The sequence below is a fragment of the Mustela nivalis genome (genome assembly GCF_964662115.1).
Source record: "Mustela nivalis genome assembly, chromosome: 3".
NCBI lineage: Eukaryota > Metazoa > Chordata > Mammalia > Carnivora > Mustelidae > Mustela > Mustela nivalis.
The window spans coordinates 77362012-77382419 of record NC_139022.1 but is presented as its reverse complement, the minus strand read 5'-3'; the positions used below and the strand labels follow the sequence as shown (position 1 = coordinate 77382419).

The window sequence follows — 20408 nt, the reverse complement described above, 5'->3', positions numbered from 1 at the left end:
GGATCGAGCCCCGCATCAGGCTTTCTGCGGGATAGCAGTAAAAGAATCATCCAATCTCTGCTCAGCAGAGAGCCTGCTTCCTCCTCTCTCTGCCTGCATCTCCACGTACTTGTGATCTCTGCCTGTCAAATAAATAAATTCTTTAAAAAAAAAAGGATTAGGGCACTTGGGTGGCTAAGTCTGTTGAGCGTCTTACTCTGGGTTTTGGCTCAAGTCACCATCTCAGGGTTGTGGGATGGAGCCCTGCATTGGGCTCTGTTTAGCGAGGAGTCTGCTTGAGATTCTCTCTCCCTCTGCCCCTACTCCCACTCGCTTGCTCTCTCTCAAATAATAATTTTTATTTTTATTTTTATTTAAATTTATTTAAATTTTATTTAAATTTAATACATTATTTTTATTTAAATTTTAAATAATTTTTTAAAAGAATTAAAATAATTACTTATGATTCTGAAAATTCCCAACATGAAGAAATGCTTTTGAAGATGTTGATCACAATTACAGAACAGGAAGTGATCATGTGATGGAATGACGTTTGACAAACTGGACTATTATGAAAATTAATATTTCAGATCTCTTTGTGTTTATAAGCAAGGATCAGCAGATTTGTTTGGAACCATTTTTGTGTGCCATAACACACAAAGTTTGAGTAATCCATAAAGATTATCCCTGGAGAGAGAAGGGAATACAAAAGAGATATATTATAACATTCAGTTAACCAACAAGGAAAAAAGTCATTTTCTCATCATTCTCTCAAAGTATTAAAAGAATTAAATTATGATAGTGTTATAGTACCAGAAGAAAAGAATTTTAGGGTTTATCTAAAGTGTACTTGTCATTGCTCTCTTTTATTCCCTGACCCTTTTACACTTTGTCCCACTATAAGATGGCTTTTGCCTTCACCACTATGTTAGAAGAACTTAGGGCTGTCTGGATATTTTTTATCTTCCACCCTGGGCAGCTCTTCATTCTTTAATGTGGCTTTCTTCCCGTGGCACCTGTGGAAAAAGTCTTTGGCTTTTCCCATCCTCTTTTAATTATTCCTTGTTATTGTAGGCACCTCCTAAAATATTGGTATCTTAACAGACTTTATTTGGTCCTTGACATTTTTTCTTTTTTTCCTCCATGGACCATTTTATTTATTTATGTCAGACAGAGTTGTGGCTGTCACTGATGTGGCATTGATTTTCAAGTTCTTGTTTCCTGCCCATTCCTCTCTTGAGCTCCAAACCAAATCTTCACCTGCCCACTGTACCAGTTCTAGAGTAGGTATCCAGTAAACATCTGTGGAATGAATGTACGAATGTTTAGAACTTAGCGTCTCCTTTCCCCTCTAAGCCAACCTGTCTTGTCTACTCTCTGTTTTCTTGAAACAACTTCAGTGTATCCAAGCTTGACTTGAAAATCTTTGATTCATTCTCCTTTTCCTCATTCCATATTTACTTCAGTGTATCCAAGCTTGACTTGAAAATCTTTGATTCATTCTCCTTTTCCTCATTCCATATTTACCCCACAAGTATCAGTTCCTATCCAGGATTGGGAAAAAGACTGACTTGGGTGCCCCAATGTTCTAAACCTGCTTTAATTGCATTTCAGCCAGGCTTCATTTAGACCTCATCAAAATGCAGTGTAAGTTCCCTTTGTCTCTTCCTGCCTCTCCCAAGTTTGTAGGCATGTAATTAATAAATATTCTAATTTGTTTTATTATTTCTTTTCCCAAACTTACATTAAATTGGCTGATGTTATATTGTTGCACTTCATAGTTTATGCATCTTGAAATGTATGCTAATTGAGTTTTTTTTAACCTTACTCTTGCAAATAAATCCCGAAGATTTAAGTGATAAATCAGTATGGGTGGACAGTTCCCAAAAGTTTTTCTATGTAAATCCTTTAGGACTTCACTGTACACAAAAAGTAAAATGGTATACAGAGTGAGAGAGGATAGCAGAAGTATCATTTTAAGAACATGAGTAGTGCTTGATTTATTAAATGATAAAATCATATCATTTTATTGTAATAGGGTTAGTAGTTTATATGTAACCAACATAGAAATAGATAAGGTATTATTCTTTTTGAATTGTCTTTGGTAGTAAATTAATAAATTCTGAATGTCTCTTGTGTTTAAACCATTCTCTGTAGTATCTTAAATAAGCAGGTACAGTGGGAAACATAACCTTTTGCACTTGGTTAAGAAGTTTTAAAATTTATTTTTGGTTTGGCAAAAGCATAAGTACCTCTTCTGCATTGGGGATTAAATGGAAAAGACTGTTAGGAAAATACTTTAATACAATATGGTATGCCAGTGTGGTTGGTGGCTGATGTTCTTGACCTTGGGAATCGTGACTACAGTCTAGTCCTTTTATCTCTGGATAAGGTTGAGATTAATGGAAGAGTTGCTGAAAATGACTGTATAGATTACCACTTACCTTGTCCCACTTTTTTGTGCCTCCATAGGTACATGGACTATACCGCACAACAGGTGCTAGTTTTGAGAAAGCCCAACAAGAATTTGCAACAGGTGTGATGTCCAACAAAACTGTCCAGACTGCAGCTGCAAATGCAGCTTCAAGTGCAGCAACTAGTGCGGCTCAGAATGCTTTCAAGGGTAACCAGATTTAGAGAGCCCTCCGAAAACACACTGGTACCTTCCGACTGTACTTTTCTCTAGTTACTGTATTCTATAAATATTTTTATGTTCAAAACAGTACACACGGCATGTATATTTCCTGTTCACTTGTGCATGGGCTAAAACCAGAAAAACTTTCTTGTCTTATTACTTACCTAGCAATTTAATATTTTGGTGCCCCCTGCAGAAAAAAATATCACATGCTAAATACATATTCTCCATATTTTTTGGAGGATGAATGTTCAGCAAATTTTTTCAGTGTTGACACACTGAAATTAATATGGTACTTACGATTAAAAATACATTTAGTACTAGCTGCAGTCTTTCTTTCAAGAATCTTAGACTTAAGGATTACATATTGGAGCATTAAGGTGATACTTCATTCTGTTTTCCCCATTTATATTGGAAGAAATAGGCCATCAGGGACTTAGGGATTTTAAAAATTGGCTTGCTTTTTAGCAGTTTTAGTCACCAGTGAAGAGCCTGTGTGCATTTTGTAGTAGATCATGTAAATTTTATCCTTTTATTTTTGTTCCTTTTTTCTTTTTTAGAGTAGTTGATATTTTGATATCAATCTCTGATCTTGCATGGGCACCACATTTCTTAAAAGAATTAGTATTTTGGCTTCTGCACTGCTTATGGTTGTAGGATTAGGGAGTGCTGATAGAATCAAAGAAGTGGTATTCTGCAATAGTTTTTTTTTTTTTAATAAAAATTTATCAGGATGCAATGTGAGAACATAATGTGCAGTGCATTATCCAAAAAAGGGTAGATAATAAATGGAATAGAATGTAGTAATGATAATACTGTTGTTTTTTTAAATTTTCAGTATTCGTATCATAGTAGAATATTACTGTATGGAAACTTTGGTATATTCTTGTGGCTACTCATTTTAACTGAATTGAGATTGTGTTTGGCAGCTCTTTTTTGGGGAGTGTGTAATTTTTAACAGAGTTATTAAAGTCTAGACTAACTCTTTGTCCAAAAAGAACATACAGTATTTCAGGGAATTTTTCTTTTAGCCTCTCATCTGTAGTGGGATTAAAAAGAAAAAGACGCTGTTGGTTCACATATACTTGAATCCCTAACAAACCTCAGTCTTTCAATTTTTGAGACAGACTGAATATATTAAAACTTTTCAGCAATAGAAGAAACATTTAACCTGCACCAAACAAGAAAATACAAATATAGATAAATGCATTATGTCTACAACCATATTAAAATTGTTATTATGCACCATAGGATATAATTCTTACAGTATACTTGGTTTGAAACTTTGAATCATTTTTAATACTGATTAAATGACTCAAAGACATTTGTAAAGTCATTATATACTGTGTTTTGGAAGTCATTAGCTACTTAAGGTTGCAGAATAATCAGTGATTTATTCAACTTGACTTTAAATAAGGATAGTCTATTGGATTATATTATTTGAGACTGCAGAACCTCTTTAAAAAGAATCAAATGGGCATAAATGGTTAAATCACTTTAATTGTTTTCCCCAAATCTGGAGATGAATGAATTTCATGATGGGGGTGGGATGATGACTTCTCACTACTTATGAGATAAACTTTGTGTGATACTAGGTCACATGGATTCATCTAGATGGTGTTTACCTTTGGTTTATTTGGGATTTATTGAAGTAATATACTTAGAAGATATTTCCTTTATTCTGATTAAAATAGGGTTCAAAATATGAAGTTAAAGCTGTTTTTATGAATATTTCTGATCAGTGGTAATCTCCCTGTTTTCTCAAATAAGCCAGTTCAAGTTTGTCAGATTCTACAATCTTACTGAAAATCTGATTTATCACAGCGTGCTTTACTGAGTGTGTATTTTACAGACATTCAAAACATTAACCACAAAATATAATAGGAGTACTTATGTTCATCATTAATTTATATCTCAAGTCCAAATATTTCTCTTTTTGTTTTCAACTACAAATGAATATAGAGTCTTGAAAAATACTGAGATACTTTCCTTCAAAAATAGGAAGGCTTCTGTCTTGTAGAAGTCCCCAAAGGTAGCATTGTTAAGTAGCAAATAATTAAAAACAACAGTACCTTTTGGTGTGTGGATAGAGATGTTTTAAAATCTATTTCCTTGGGTTCATACACGTTTATGAGAGAAAATTGTTTTTTGAAAACAAATGTGCATTAAAATGATGGCAATACTAACAGTTTGATAAGGTATAGGGCTTTTAAATTCTTACATTCTTTATTCTCCTAACAATAATGGGTAAATGGTCACATTTTCCAGCAAGAGATTGACATTTGTTAATATTTTATATTCAGTACTAACGTTACCAGTATCACAGTCATGAATTGGTCTTCATTGGTGTAAGCATTCATGTCTTTTTTCAGTTTGTAATATTAAATTGTGGCTATTTTATTTCAAACTAAAATTTGAACACTGGAAAATCATTGCTCAGTGATTTGTAATTTGGGACTTGGATTATTTATCTAGGGATGTTTGTATATTTTGTCAGTGAGTAATATTGCGCTGCCATCATAATGAGCGTCATGGTTCTCTATAAATGCCCTCCATCTGTCCCTCTAATGTTGCATGTTTTCAGTGGTTTGGAAGTTTTGTATATTTATTGTATTAACACAGAGTGTCATAAAATAAAATGCTGTTTACTGGATGTTAGTTTGTCTAATTTTAAATATGATATTAGCATTTCAGAGGTAGAGATTATGCTGTGGGCTTAATGTATATAGAAATGTCACATTTAATTTTTAAAGAATCTTTGTATAATTCTATCATGTGCTGAACAAAATAAATAATATAAAAGGCTTCATTAAAAACAGAGCAACATGAAATGACAATTTTTCTGTTGGATTAGACTTTTTAGGTGATAGAACATGAGCTTCACTCATATTTTGATCACTTTAAGGTCAAAATACACATACCATCTAGAAGTTAGTGAGATTCAAAATGGAAAACCTGTTTGGTGGTTCAGGTTTTTCCTGTGTGTTAAAAATGGATGCCTCTGTACTAGTATTGTATTGATTAGCTTAAACTTGTGTTCTGTTTCCTAACCTAGCTACCTGTTGCTATTTTATGTACTGATGAAGGTACCTATTTGTGTATTATTGGATTTTTCACTTGGGTTATCTAAAGAGGATGTAAAAATCTAAAATGTTCTTGGTGAATCTTATTTTGAGCAATATGTGTTAAATTAAAATAGGAACAGCATTTTTAATTTTCTGGGTGTTATCTAAATGAGCTTGGATTTTCATTGGATATATCTTCTATAAATCGTGTTGAGCTAATGTATAGTTGACATTTTATGGGGAATTTATGTTAAATTGAGTTTCTATAATTTATTTGTGCTAGTATAATGCTCTCATAGTTATTGCTGTATCTTTTTCTGAAAATGCTGACACATTAACATTTAATTTTATATCTTTACTGGTAAAAATCTATGTATCTATGTTCAAACTGCCAAGTTTGTAACAGTTTTGCACATTTCCCCCCTTTGGAATTACTGTGGCCATCAAATACCATTTCACTGTATTTTCTTCCATTTTTCTTTTAAAGAAAATGTTTAGAGGGATTTTTTAATTCCATGTGATTAAGACCTTTAGAAGTGAAATAAAAGTGGTTAATGTAAAAATAATGGTTAAAAATTTAAAAATGCCTTACTTTGATAGATTTTTAAGTACCATAGTATAAATTATTTAGAATAGAATAATATAACACATTAGAGTTGTTTTAAATACTTGTTTATTAAACTAAAAAGTTATATCTCAGTAGTCAAATATTATGGAAAGTGAAGTATTTCCACTAGAATTTTAGGGTACAGTTTATAAAACAGCAAGCTTTTTGTATTGATGGATGTTTTAAAAACCTTACGTTAGGGCTTTGTCACAGTACATAGAGAGCTAGAAAGAAATCTATAGAAATTTCCTAAGCCAGACATTGCCACTAATCTTTACTAGATAAATATCTTTAAAGCTTCTGGGAAAATAGGGAAAGATGGATCTCTAGTGTTCTTACCCTTCCTTTTGGCTTCATATTTACAGTTATGTACAGTTTAAGTTTGTGGTTTTGGTAATACAAAGCCTTAAACCTATAGAATTTTCTTTAGCACTATTTATATTTTCAAATGGCAAGGGAGATGGGAGCCACCATGTATCAGTGTAATGAGTGTTAAATTTTATGTTTATCTAAATTTTGATTTATTTTTCAGCTTATTTATAATTTTTTTTTTTTTTTTTTTTTTTTTTTTTTTTTTACACTTAAGTGATGGTTACACCCCATGTAGGGCTTGAACTTAGGAGCCGGAGATCAAGAGTAACATGCTCTGCAGCCTGAACCAGCCAGGTGACCTATCAGCTTAGATCTTTCTGGGTTTGTATGCCCGATTGTGGAGTTAAAACCTTCTTGCTGCTAAAACCCATTTTATCTTTTCTCTAATAGGACAAAAAAAAAAGTTCATCCTCTTCAACCTAGTAATGTTTCATTTACTGTATAAAGTACTCTGAATATTATTTCCTCTACATTTATACGGACAATTTGTAGACTCATAGCATGCAAAATTTTTTTTTTTTAATTCTTAGTTATTTATAGCCCTTACATGGAATCCTAGAATTCCTCTAGAACTCATTTAATATTTTGGAGGCCAGTGATTCTCAAGATAAATCATAGTTGTGAGTAGTTGTTACTGGCGGCAGTTTATAGTATTCTTCAGCTTTATTATTCTTTGGATTTATTCTTCACCAAAAATCACTGTCCTTTAGCTGGTCATACTAGTTCTTACGATATTATAGTCTACACAAAAAGTCAGTCCACTGGTCATATACATTCCTCAGACTAATTTTTTTTCTAGTTTGAAAGTCATATATACCTGTTAGAAAACAATTAGAAAATAATGAATGAGAAAAAAATATGTAATTCTATCATCTAGGGATATCACTGCCAATGTTGTATTTTTCCATCCTTTTTTCTGTGCATACATTTTTTATAGAACCATGGGATATAATACTGTGGATTTTTAATCCAGTTTTCCCTTATGTAGCATTATGTCATAATGGCCTAATAGTTTTAGCTTCTACAATTTTTTAATTTATAAAATTAATACACACTTGATAAATTTTAGAAAATATTTATAAACAAAAGAAGATAAAGTTCCTCATAATTTTATACCAATAAATAACTGCTATTAAAATTTGGCTTATATGTTTCTATTAATTTTCTAGGAAGACAACTTTTATCCAAAAATTAAAAAGTAAGTTTCCCTTCCACATTCTTGTATTAGGTGCTGTGGGGATGTTTATCTAGCTCTCATATACCTCATCTCTTTGGGCCCCTTAGACCACACTGGTATAAGATGTCATCTAGTCATAGCCGATGTATACTTGGCTCATTAAATGATTAAAATGCCCAAGTAGAATGAAGCATATAAAAAATAACCTAGTGGCTTTCCATTTCCTGTATGAGGTCCAGCAGCTTACCCATATTTTGTCCCATTATCCCAGTAATATTCTTACTTTATTTTTTCTCTGAGCTGTCTTGAGTTGGTCTCCTATTACTTTTAAAAGGAGAATTTAATGGCTTGTAATCTTTTTTCAACTATGATGACTATATGTTGAACTTTTTCATAGTCTCAATATATTTCTATAACATTTAATACTTGTATATCTACCCTTATATGCATATATCATGTTATTAAATTTTAATTTATATAAATTATACAAAATTTTAATTAAATAATCAAAATTTTATTGAGGCATAATTAAAATAGTTTCAGGTATACAACATAATGATTCAGTATTTGTGTACATTGTGAAATGATCACCACACTAAGTCTACTTACCATCACCATACATAGACTTTTTTTTCTTGTGAAAAAAGAGGATATTTAAGATTTATTCTCTTAGCAACTTTCAAATATTCAGTACAGTATTACTAACTGTAGTCACCGTACTGTACATTACATCCCTGTGACTTACTTATTTTAATACTGGAAGTTTGTACCTTTGACTCCCTTCACCCATTTCACTTACCCTCTATACTCTTCTCCTCTGGCAACTACCAGTTGGTTCTCTATCTCTGTATCTATGAGCTTGGGTTTTATTGTTTATTTTGTTTTGAAAAAAAAATTTTTTAGATTCTGCATATAAGTGAGGTCATACAGTATTTGCCTTTCTCTGATTTATTTCACTTAACATAATGTGTTCTAGGTCCATGAATTATACTGCAATGGGAAGATTCCACTTGGGGGGGGGCTGAGTAATATTTCAGTATTCCAAATGCACATATTGCAGGTATTTTCTCCCATTCAGTAGGCTGCGTTTTCACTTTGTTGATGATTTCCTTTGCTGTGCACAGGCTTTTTAGTTTGTGTAGACCCACTTGCTTATTTTTGCTTTATTGCCTTTGCTTTTGGAGTCAGATTCAAAACATTGTCAAAGTCAGTGTGAAGGAGCTTACTACCAATATTTTCTTCTAGGAGTTTTATGGTTCCAGGTCTCACATTCAGTTCTCTAGTCCATTAATTTTTGTGTATGGTGTAAAATAGTGGTCCCGTTTCATTCTTTTGCATGTGGCTGTTCAGTTTTCCCCACACCATTTATTGAAGAAACTGTTCTTTACCCATTAATGTTTTTGCCTCCTTTGTCATAGATTAATTGGCCATATATGTGTGAGTTTATTTCTGGGCTCTCCATTGTGTTCTGTTGATCTGTCTGCTTTTATGCTATTATCATACTGTTTTGATTGCTGTAGCTCTATAATAGAGTTTGAAATCAGGGAGTGTGATGCCTCCAGTTTTGTTCTTGAGTTTTCTTTGGTTATTCAGAGTCTTTTGTGGTTCCATACAGACTTTCCTATTGTTCATTTCTTTGAAAAATGCCATTCGAATTTTGATAGGGATTGCATTGAATCTGTAGATGGCTTTGAGTAGTATGGACTTTGTTTTTTTTTAATTTTTATTTTATTTGAGTGCGCATGAGCAGGGGAAGGGCTTGTGGGAGGGGGAGAAGCAGATGCCCCACTGAGCGGAGCCCAATGTGGAGCTCAATCCCAGGATCCTGGGATAATGACTTAAGCCAAAGGCAGACTCTTAACCAACTGAGCCAACCAGGTACCCCTCGTGTGGACATTTAAGCATTATTAATTTTTCTAATCCACGAGCAGAGACTATCTTCCTACCTAATTGTGTCATCTCTGATTTCTTTCATCAGTGTCTTATTCTATTTTTTTTTATGTAATTGTAAGTGGGATTGTTTCCTTGATTTCTTTTTGTGATAGATTGTTGTTAGTATATAGAAACACAATGGATCTTTGTATATTGACTCTGTATCCTGCGATTTTACTGAATTCATTTATTCTAACATTTTTCTTAATGTTAATTAAGTGAAGTTAATAATGTGAAGTCTTAAGGGTTTTCTGTATACAAAATCATATCATCATCCACAGATAGTGAGTTTTATTTCTTCCTTTCCAGTTTGGGTATCTTTATTTCTTTTTCTTGTCCTCTTGGTTTGGATAAGATTTCAAGTAGTGTTTCGGATAAGAATGGTGAGAGTGGCATCCTTATCTTGTTCTTGAACTTAGAGGGAAAGCTTTCAGCTTTTCACTACTGAGTATGGTGTTAGCTGTGGGCTTGTCATGTATCACCTTGTCATCTTATTACCTTTATTATAGAGGGTATGTTCCCTCTATATTTACTTTGTGGAGAGTTTTTCTCATAAATGAATATCGAATTTTGTGAAATGTTTTTCTGCATCTATTGAGATGATCATGTGATTTTTATCATTCATTTTGTTAATGTGGTATATGAGATTGATTTGTGGTGGTTGAACCATCTTTGCATCCCTGGAATAAATCTTACTTCATCATGGTGTATGATTCTTTTAATGTATTGTTAAATTTGGTTTCCTAGTATTTTTTGATGACTTTTGCATTTCTGTTTATCAGGGATATTGTCCTGTGATTTTCTTTTCTTGTGGTGTCCTTATCTAAGAGTCATTAGGGTATTGCTGGCCTCATAAAATGAATTTGGAATCATTCTCTCCTTTTCAGTTTTTGTTTTCTTTTTCTTTTTCTTTTCTTTCTTTCTTTCTTTCTTTTTTTTTTTTTTTTTTTTTTTCCTGAAGAGTTTGAGAATGATCAGTATTAATTCTTTGAATGTTAGGAAGAATTCACCCATAAAGCCATCTTGTACTACGCTTTGATTTGTTGGTGGTTTTGATCACAGATGTACTTTCCTTACTAGTAATTAGTCTATTCAGATTCTCTGTTTTTTTCATGATTCAGTCTTTGAAGGTTGTATGTCACTAGGAATTTATCCATTTCTTCTAGGTTATCCATTTTATCTGCATATAATTATTTATAATAGTCTCTTAACATCTTTGTATTTCTGAGGTTATCTTTGTAAAGTCTTCCGATTTTATGTATTTGAGCCCTCTTTTTTTCTTGATAAGTCTAGCTAAAGGTTTGTCAATTTATGTTTGTATTTTGAAAGAACCAGTTCTTAGTTCCTCTGATCTTTTCTCTTTTTAGTCTGTTTCATTTATATCTTCTCTTATTATTTTTTCCTCCTTCTACCTTTGGGCTTTGTTTTATTCTTCTTTTTCTAGTTCCTTGAGGTATAAAATCAGATAGTTTGAGATTTTTTTGTTACTTAAGGTTGGCCCATATTACTATGAACCTCTCTCAGAACTTTTTTTGCTGCATCACATACATTCTGGTGTATTGTGTTTGCATTTTTGTTTATCTCAGTATATTTTTTAATTCTCTTTTGATTTTTTATTAACCCATTGGCTGTTCACAGTTGTATGTTTAATCTCCACACTTTTGTGAATTTTCAGTTTTATTCTTGTAATTGGTTTCTAGTTTCATATCATAGTGGTTGGAAAAGATGCTTGATATGAATTGTTCTCTTAAATTTATTAAGAATTGTTTTTTGTAACCTTACATATGATCTGTCCTGGAGAATGTTTCATGTGTACTTGAGAAGATTGTGTTTTCTGCTGCTTTTGGATGGAATGCTCTGTATATATCTGTATAGTAAGTCCATCTGGTCTAATGTATCATTCAAGGCCAGTGTTTAATGATTTTCTGGATGGATGATCTATTCATTGAATGTCCTGCTATTATTATATTACATGTGTTGTTTTGTCTCTCTTTTCCTTTAGATCTGTTAGTAATATTCTTTATATATTTAGATGCTTGTGTGTTGAGTGCATAAACATTTGTAAATATTATATCCTCTTGTTGGATTGACCCATTTATCATTATGTAATGCCCTCCTTTGTCTTTATTTAGTGTCTTTATTTTAAAGTCTATCCTGTCTCATGTATTATTACACCAGTTTTCTTTTGGTTATTTTTACATGGGAGATATTTTTATACCTTCACTTTCAGTCTGTGTGTGTCCTTACATCTGAAGTGAATCTCTTGTAGACAGCATAAAATTGGGTTTTGTTTTTTTATTCCAGCATTCAGCCACTCTTAAATCTTTTGATTAAAGAGTTCAGTCCATTTACATTCAAAGTAATTACTGATATTTATATACTTATTGCCATTTAGCTAATTGTTTTTAGTTCTTACTGTTATTCCATGAAGTTCTGATTTTCAGGTTTATGTATTAGTAATTTATCAGGGAATGTACGGTTTAAGTTTGGGACTTTTGTTTTTTCTCTAGGACAAATTGCTCGGTCAAAGTGTAAGCATTTTTTTTTTTTTTTTTTAAGTAAACTGTACCCCTGGTGTGGGGCTTGAACTTGAAACTCTTAAGATCGAGTCACATGCTCTACCAACTGAGCCCGCCAGGTGTCCAAAACAACCATATTTTTAAAGACCTTTGATGTGCACTGCTAGATTGTTCCAGAAAATTTTATCAATTTATGCCCCATCCATGTTGTCTGAAATGGCTTCTCTATCCACACTCTGCAAATATTGCATGTTCCTTTTCTAAAGGAACATGTTTGCCACCGTTAGGTTTTGACAACGAATCGGGTTTGTTTTCTTAGATTCTGGTGTCCCACAGATGATGGGCTAAGTCAACACTAACCTTTTTATCTTTTTGGTTTTGCTAAATAGAAGTAACCACGTATACTGCATCCACAGAGAAATCTTCTTCCTGAAAGCACTAAGTTATAGATGATTAGGATGGAAAAAGAAATGGTGGTCTCAGGTAGCCAATCCATTGAGCCTCTCTTGGTAAATTCAGATTGGCTTTAGCAACTACTTATGTTATTCTTTATAAGTTTTAGCACAACTCTTAATCTGTGAGAATAAATGACAGTCTGGGCAGACAGAACATTCTCTTTAATTTTCTTCCAGTAACTTTCACTTATTGAGAACTTTATACCAGAGAGTGTACTAACTGCTTTAATATCTCACTTAATCATCACACCAAACCTATGCTGTAATTTCTTTTATGGGCTCCATTTTTATAAATGATTAGAACATTATCCCAGTCATTCAGTGAGCGGTGGTGAAGGAGCAGCTAGACCCATGTCCTCTGACTCCTGCTACATATGGGGTTGCCTCTGCCCCATCATACCCATGGTATCACTTCTCTTCAACTCTGTTCCCTTTCCATCTTTCCACATTCATATCCAAAATTCATATCCATAATTCATATCTATCCTTTAGGGACAGTGGGCCCTAGGAAAAAAATCAGTACCCAAGAAAAAAAAGCACAGTTTGTATTTGAAGTCTCTACACCAAGGCCTAGCTCTACAGCATGTGGGTGAGTACCTGCCATACCATTACCAAATAGTCTTTGGCATTTGTGTGTATGTTTGGAGAAACTTTAGTTGAAGTCAAATCTTTATTAGGTTAACTATTAGGTTAAGAAAGTAGGCTTTTTAGCTAATAAGAGCTGTTTATCCTGGATGAGAGATTATTCATAGTAAAATAATAACTATCCAGTCATCGTCTGTTTAACCACAGTCATATATCCTAACCTGATGACTTTTTAGTGGCACTTCCAGGATTGAGTTGAGACAGGGTGTTGCCATCAAAGGTAGGAAAAATGAGGTCTTTCTCTGAAAGGGAGGAAAGAGCAGTTTTCATCCGTAGTTATCTTACGGTGTGTGGTCTTTTTGGAGTTGTACATAGAAGTTATTCTAAGATTTAACTACGCAGACTTGTTGGAAGTTGCCCCAGGATTTGTACTGGCCATCTTTTTTTTTTTTTTTTTTTTAAGATTTTATTTATTTATTGTCAGAGAGAGAGGGAGAGAGAGTGAGCACAGGTGGACAGAATGGCAGGCAGAGGCAGAGGGAGAAGCAGGTTCCCTGCCGAGCAAGGAGCCCGATGTGGGATTCGATCCCAGGATGCTGGGTTCATGACCTGAGCTGAAGGCAGCTGCTTAACCAACTGAGCCACCCAGGCGTCCCTGTACTGGCCATCTTTTCATCATGTTTAGTTTAGGTACAGGAAACTACCACTGTTTGAGAGTACTTGAGACTTGTGTGTCAGACCCGTCTTTGAGCTTGACTTTGCCACTTACTAGCTTTTTAATCTAGGGCAAATTCAGTTTAGTTTGGTTACTTGAGTAGCAACTTATCTGTAACATGAGGATAGTTTTCTGTTCATTGGGTTTTAATGAATAAATGAATTAAGTGCTTAACACAGTATGTGCACAGAGAAAGTACACAGTAATTAAGAACTCTGTCTGTCGTGCATACTGATGACTTCCACATCTCTTGGTCTAACCTGGTCTTCTCTCCACAGTATATTCTAGGTTGCACACATGACTTCTGGCAGCCTAAGCTGAACCTTTCCACCTTTATACTGTTTCTGCTCCTCTTTGATTTCTGATGTTGGGGTGATACCATCACTTTCCACCCAGTCTGCCCAAGCTAAATACCTGGGAATCATTCTGGATTCTTTGTTATCTTTTCCTTCCCTCCCACCCTCAATAACACCCCTCCCCCCAGTCCCCACCCCCCACCCCCCACTTCTAACTAGTCACCAAACTCTCCATTCTTTTTCCACAGCATCTCTAATTCATCTCATGGTCTTCACCATCGAGATGGTGAAGCTTTCTTCAAATTTTCTTCTCTTGAGAACAGGTCATAGTGGTTTCCCCCAGAGGCACGTGGTCGACTGCCTGCCTTGTAGGTGTTAGATTTTTCAGGATATCTGACTATAAAAAGCCAAAAAGCTGCTAATATCTACATGTTACTTGATTGGCTTTTCCTTCCTATGTGGTTTTACTGCTTCCTTTTACTTATTTATGCTTTTATCTACATCCTGTGTACCTCAGCTTAAAGACTTATCTTGCAGAACTCTCCATGGTGAGGAAGAAGCTGCAAGAAGAAGATAGTAGGGACAGCAGCTAGATGGCCTCAGCCAAATGATTAAGCTGCTTGATAGGGACTCTGAAAGAAAAGACAATTACTGGTTCTTGCTGCTTTGAAGAGTAGGCTACATGTTGGTTTTGATGCCATTATTCTTTAGTGTTTGAGAGTTGAAAAGGTAGTGAATTAATGGAAACTACTTAAAATACATGTCCACTTAAATAATGCACTTAAAATACATGTCTAATTTTTCAATAGTCAAGACTGTTCTTAAGTGGTTGTATGTTAAGGAAAGACTAAGGAGAGCTAGGAATAAGTTGAATGCAGTGTTCCAGGGAAGATCAGTCATGGCAAGTTGATCCAGTAGCAGAATTGCCAAGTAATAACTAGGGATGAAATGGGAAGCACATGCGAGGGTTCTCTAGCCTCTGCTGACATGTAAAGCCAGGGTCCCTTCTCTTTTGGTTTAAATATGTGATAGCTGAAAAAGCAAGTGAAAATTTCCGATTTTGCTTGGACTACCTATATTGTAATTCTTTCAGAAACTTTTTCTTTTGTGATTTGAATAATTTTGTCAGCTTTTAGTTTTTGTTTCTATTAGAAGCTTAGCAGGGGTCAGGTATCTTTAGAAGACAAAGCATAAAAGTAGTTTCAGAGGTTACAGGCCCTTGAAAGAGCCATTTTTGTTTATTCTGTCAGGTAAGTGCTTCATGGGATATGCAGAGTTGAACAAGAGTTTATGATAAGTCTTAATAGTGTCCTCTTCGAGTGTCTAAAGTAGAATTCTGCTTCTCAGTGAGGCTTTCTATGGGGAGGATTACCTTCAGGAAAGATGGATGTGCACCTGCCCCACAACTGGCTTTTAATTTTGGTATTTTTGTTGGAAGAGATTGTGCCCTTAGCTGACTTTATTCTTTGTCATTATTATACATATTCCTTTTAAAAGTGTTTTTAATACTTGGAAGCATTTTCATAGTTCTTAAATTTACTGCAAAATTAAGATATTTGTATAATACTTGAGAGTTCTTCCCTCCCCATTTTTATGCTGATGCTTCTCCAAGGAAGAAATAGGTACTTAATCTCGAAGTTAAAGCTAACCTTAAGATATATAGATACAGATATATAACTAATAAATGGAATAGTTAAAATACCTGAATATTTCCCCCATCATTAATATTATATATCAGTTAGTGTTTAACATAAAAGTTGACTTGTAGGTGTTTTCTTGAGAAAATTATGTAATTCTGTTGAAACCAATATACTTAGACTTGAAAAAATCAGAATGAGTTTCCAAAATCTGGTTTAATTCCAATCTGGGGAGGGGAGGGCATTGTGAAATACATATGCACAGGAACCTAATCAATGCTAGACAAACAATGTATTTAGTTTACAATATAATAGGATAACCATAAATTTGAAGGCTCAAATTGAGTCCATTAGCGGTAAATACAGTTTTTCTATTTGGCTCAAGTGGCTACTGAATATCAAGTGATGCTGAGTTCCTCCAAAGCACCTAATGACCCCCCGGCCTTGGAAGGAGTTTCACCACAGTCTCAGAAGAAAATCCCAGTCATAAAGGCCTTTAACTCTTTTGGCCCTTGGGAGTCATTGCTGCCCAAATGCAAATGCAGGCCAGGGATTTCTAGTGGCCACATGTTATTGCACAGAGAGGTCTGTTCTAAACCAGACTTTTATGGCGAAGAAGGTGTGAGATCAGCCCTTAAATAGTGATCTAGCATTAACGTGGTCTATCAAAGCATGTTAAGAAAAAGCTCCTTAGTGATTATGTACCAGCTACTAGTTTTGCACTAACAGAAAAGGCAATGTGGCAGCTTCACATTTCATATGAAAGACTAGCATTAACTGGGCCTGGTGCTGGCTTAATTTTCACATAAATCTAGTGATTATTTTAATTTAGACCCAGGAATCAATGATTTCATACCAGTCTTGTCTTCACATCGGTTTGTGTAGCATTTAAATTGTTATGGGTTAATGACTAGGCCATGAAGGCAAAAATGTTTAACTCTCCTTTGCCAAAACAGAAACAATCCCTGTTCTGACTCCTGTCCAGTTTCCAAAAAAACAAAACATACATACACCTGTTATTGCACATCTTTCACACAGACTTGTGTATGTATAATATACATATATATATTTTAAATATGCTACACATAAAAAAAGGCTATGGCACTTTACATGTTTAACAAAGATCATTACACCACAGATGTTTGAAAACTATACAAAAATCCTTACACAATGTAACAATTGTTGAATTAGCACACAGGTTTAAAAAAAATCCACAGAATCCAAGGCAAGTATTTTTGCCTTCTTGGAGTTCATTGAGAAGCCCAGCCTGTCACAAAACTTTAAGCGCAGATGCAGGCAAAAATAAATAAGACTTTTCTGGTAGTAGTAATGGTCCAGGTATATTAAATTTTTGGATTGAGGTGATTAGGTGATTGATATTTATTAGGAAAATGTGGTTCAACAATCAGTCCAATTATTTAACATATGTCTAATACATTCCTCATATTCAGTGGTTTTTAAAGAGCGATACAGTTTTGGTGTAGACTAGCACGATTTTAAGGTTTCATTTTTCCCAAAGCCTGGCTAACGGATGGAAGGTTTAAAAGGTCCAACATTAGTTCTTACTCTGTCTCTGCTACAGAAATTCCATCTCTGCTCTGCTTTTAATTCAATCAGTGTTTAAGTACTTTGTAGTAGTTTGGGGTGATATGTGTGCATGTGCTTTGTTGTCTGTAGCATTTGGAATAATGGAATAAAAACACTGTCGGGTGAATTCCTTCTGGCCAAGAGAAGTAACATTTTCACTTGTGACTGTTTTATCAGGTGTTCTGGAGCTACACCACCACCTTAGCCAAAGAGCAGTCTGGGAATGAAGATAATGGCCATTCTCAGAAGGTCCTCAGAGCTTAGGACTTTAACTTGTCTGTGAAAAGGGAGTTAGAGAACCCATTTCCTAACACTGATTTTGGAGCCAATCTGCTGATGAAAGGAATCCCCCTTGGCTGCTGTTTTTTGGAATGAAAATTATTGCTAAGGGTTAAAAAGTAGTGACTTTGGGCATTGGAAGTGGTTAGAGCATAAAAATACACAGCAGGGATAGGAACTCTGTCCTTCGGCTTCCATACCCTATTTCTGTGTGGTGTTAGGATTAATGTTTCCTGAGCCCCTACAGTAGGCTTCTATGAGGCTATTTACTCCTTCTCTTTTCAAAACAAAACAAGGTTGTAGGACTTAAATCTTGCTAATTCTGAACTTCGGTCTAAGAATGGTGAACCAATTAAGGCCTGGCTCTACACCACCACCCCTCTTGCCCTTAGCTCTTAATCTGTGTGATAAGATGGTTTGTGGTATAGGCCAAAGGCCAGAAGGGAATAAAACTTCAGTTGCCCCATTCCATCCACACATAAAGCAACTGTTTGTTTTGCACCAAGGCATGGTTTTAGACTCAGCCTGGATATGATTCACTATGGGCAGTGTTGTAAAATCTGAATCTGGTTTCTGTGCCTGGTGGCCCTTAGCATACAATACCTTACCCAAAGAAGGTACTAAGTCATTATTTGTTAAGCTTTCAACACACAGCAAGCTCTCAGGGAACAGATTCATAAGCCCAAATAGTCCCGTACTTTTAATTCTTCCAGAAATCTCAGAGGTCCACTCCACTTGCTTACACTATGTGAAGGAGTGTTTCTATATCATTCTGCGATTAGGAAGCTCTGGTAATACCAGCTAGGTTCTTGCCACTGAGATCATTCCAAAGTAAATTTGAGGTGGTGGCTAATTCCATTTTTCTGAATCAATTTTACTGGCAATTCATAGAAACCAGATTTTAAGTTCCTGAATCCCTTTTAATAGTGGTGTTCCATTCTTTTTGTAAATAGGCATAGACAGGTGCTAGGCACTCTTGTTTTTGCATTAAAATTTCTACTCTGTACTTCTCTGGGTATGAAGGTTTGATGCAACTCACCTACTGAAGTAATTTAATGCTGCAGTCTGCTTTCAGAAATAACACTAGTAACTGGAGAAACTTAACTCTCATGACTAGCTCCTTTTTTCCTGCAAAGAAGGTCATTCTGCACTGCTGGGGTTGGAAATACAGCCGACTACCCCATGGTTACCAAACAGTGGGAGAAGGTCTCCCCACAAGTGCTGAGATTCTGGTAAGTTCTCCCAGTGAACATCTGAATGAGCCACAGTTGGCTTGGAGACCTCTGTTCCTGGAATGAGGAAACAGGGTGAGGTTTCCTTTTGGCAGTCAAAGCTCGATCCTAACCCTAGGAGAAAAACACAGGATCTCCTTTAGACAAGGAGACTGGACCAGTACTGGTGCTAGCCTGACTGCTGGGCAGTGCAATGAATTTGTCTTCCCTAGCAGGATTTTTGACTTTCATTCCCATGATCATATCGGTCCTTATTCTTCCCTTACTCAGATTTCTAAAATCTTGGAGAGACAGTTCAGTCAGTCCAACCTTACCCCGGAATTCAGCCTAGAGCACACTCCACAATGGGATTCCACACTGACCTGCTGACCCCTCTGGTCATATTATGCCCTCAAGCACATAAGCTACCCCCCGTAAGTATGCAATCTTCATTTTAGTCTCAGAAGAACAACTAGGAGGAGACCAAAACTCCAACCCCAAAACCTCTTTCTGAGGCAGGGATGCTTACAGACATGCACCCTGGTGGCAGAAATACATCTCAGAATAAACTGCACATGTAGCTCTGGCCTCCTGTTACCAGATGAACTGCTGCCTTGATGGTTTAGATCATTCTCCTTTATGAGCGCTGGAGAAGATAGAGTCAGATAGACTTGTCAACTGTGTGTCAGGGTTCGTGCAGTAGTTTCGTATTCCACCTCCGAGAGTTTGAACTGCAGCCCTGGAGTGCAATCACTTAGCTGGACATTGCCCCGCACTGGTCCTGTTAAGGCTTGGGGCCATGGAATGTAGGCTTTGGTAGATAAAGGCTAGTTCTTCACCTGACTCAGACGAGTACTGTTTCACAAAATTACCCAGGAAGAAAATGGCATGTAGGTCTCTTCCAAACTAAAGGAGGCAGATAAGGTTTTTCCCCTCTTCGATTTCTTCCTGTACTTTGTCACTGGAGGTTGCAATTTCTGCTTGGGCGGAGAAGACAGCACAGATGAAGGTGAGGACCGTGCCCCCGATGGCGGTGTAAAAGGCCCAGCCCAAGGAGCAGTCTCCGGGCTTATAGGCTGACGCATAGTGTCCACAGTAGCTTACGGCCTTTGGGCAGCCCCAGCCGGCTGGGTAGAGTATCAGACCCAGGATCAGGAACAAGCCTGTGAGGCAGGAGAGAAAACAGGTGAAACCCCCTAGCTTTGCGGTATACAGCAAGTAACTGCAGAGGCTGGAACTGCTCCTCCTCCTTCCCCCAGGCAGAGGCTGGCAAACTAAGGCCCCCACAAGTGAAATGTGGACTGGGCTCTATAAAGTTGTTTGTCTTTTAAGATTTTATTTGAGAGCAAGCAAATGA

At 35.6% G+C, this 20408-nt stretch overlaps 2 protein-coding genes across 3 annotated transcripts in view; one reads left to right on the top strand and one right to left on the bottom strand.

Moving 5' to 3' along the window:
- Positions 1-5267, top strand: part of SCAMP1 (secretory carrier membrane protein 1) — a 121848-nt gene extending 116581 nt beyond the window's left edge. The window contains exon 9 of the mRNA XM_082724810.1: positions 2452-5267. Coding sequence (XP_082580936.1) covers positions 2452-2616 — 165 coding nt within the window. The 3' untranslated portion in view covers positions 2617-5267. The remainder of the gene's footprint in view (positions 1-2451) is intronic.
- Positions 5268-16171: 10904 nt separating this feature from the next.
- LHFPL2 (LHFPL tetraspan subfamily member 2) overlaps positions 16172-20408 on the bottom strand; it is a 36613-nt gene continuing 32376 nt past the window's right edge. For both annotated transcript variants that reach the window (XM_082724822.1, XM_082724823.1), the window contains exon 3: positions 16172-20214. In XM_082724822.1, the coding sequence (XP_082580948.1) occupies positions 19958-20214 (257 nt within the window). In that variant the 3' untranslated portion in view covers positions 16172-19957. The remainder of the gene's footprint in view (positions 20215-20408) is intronic.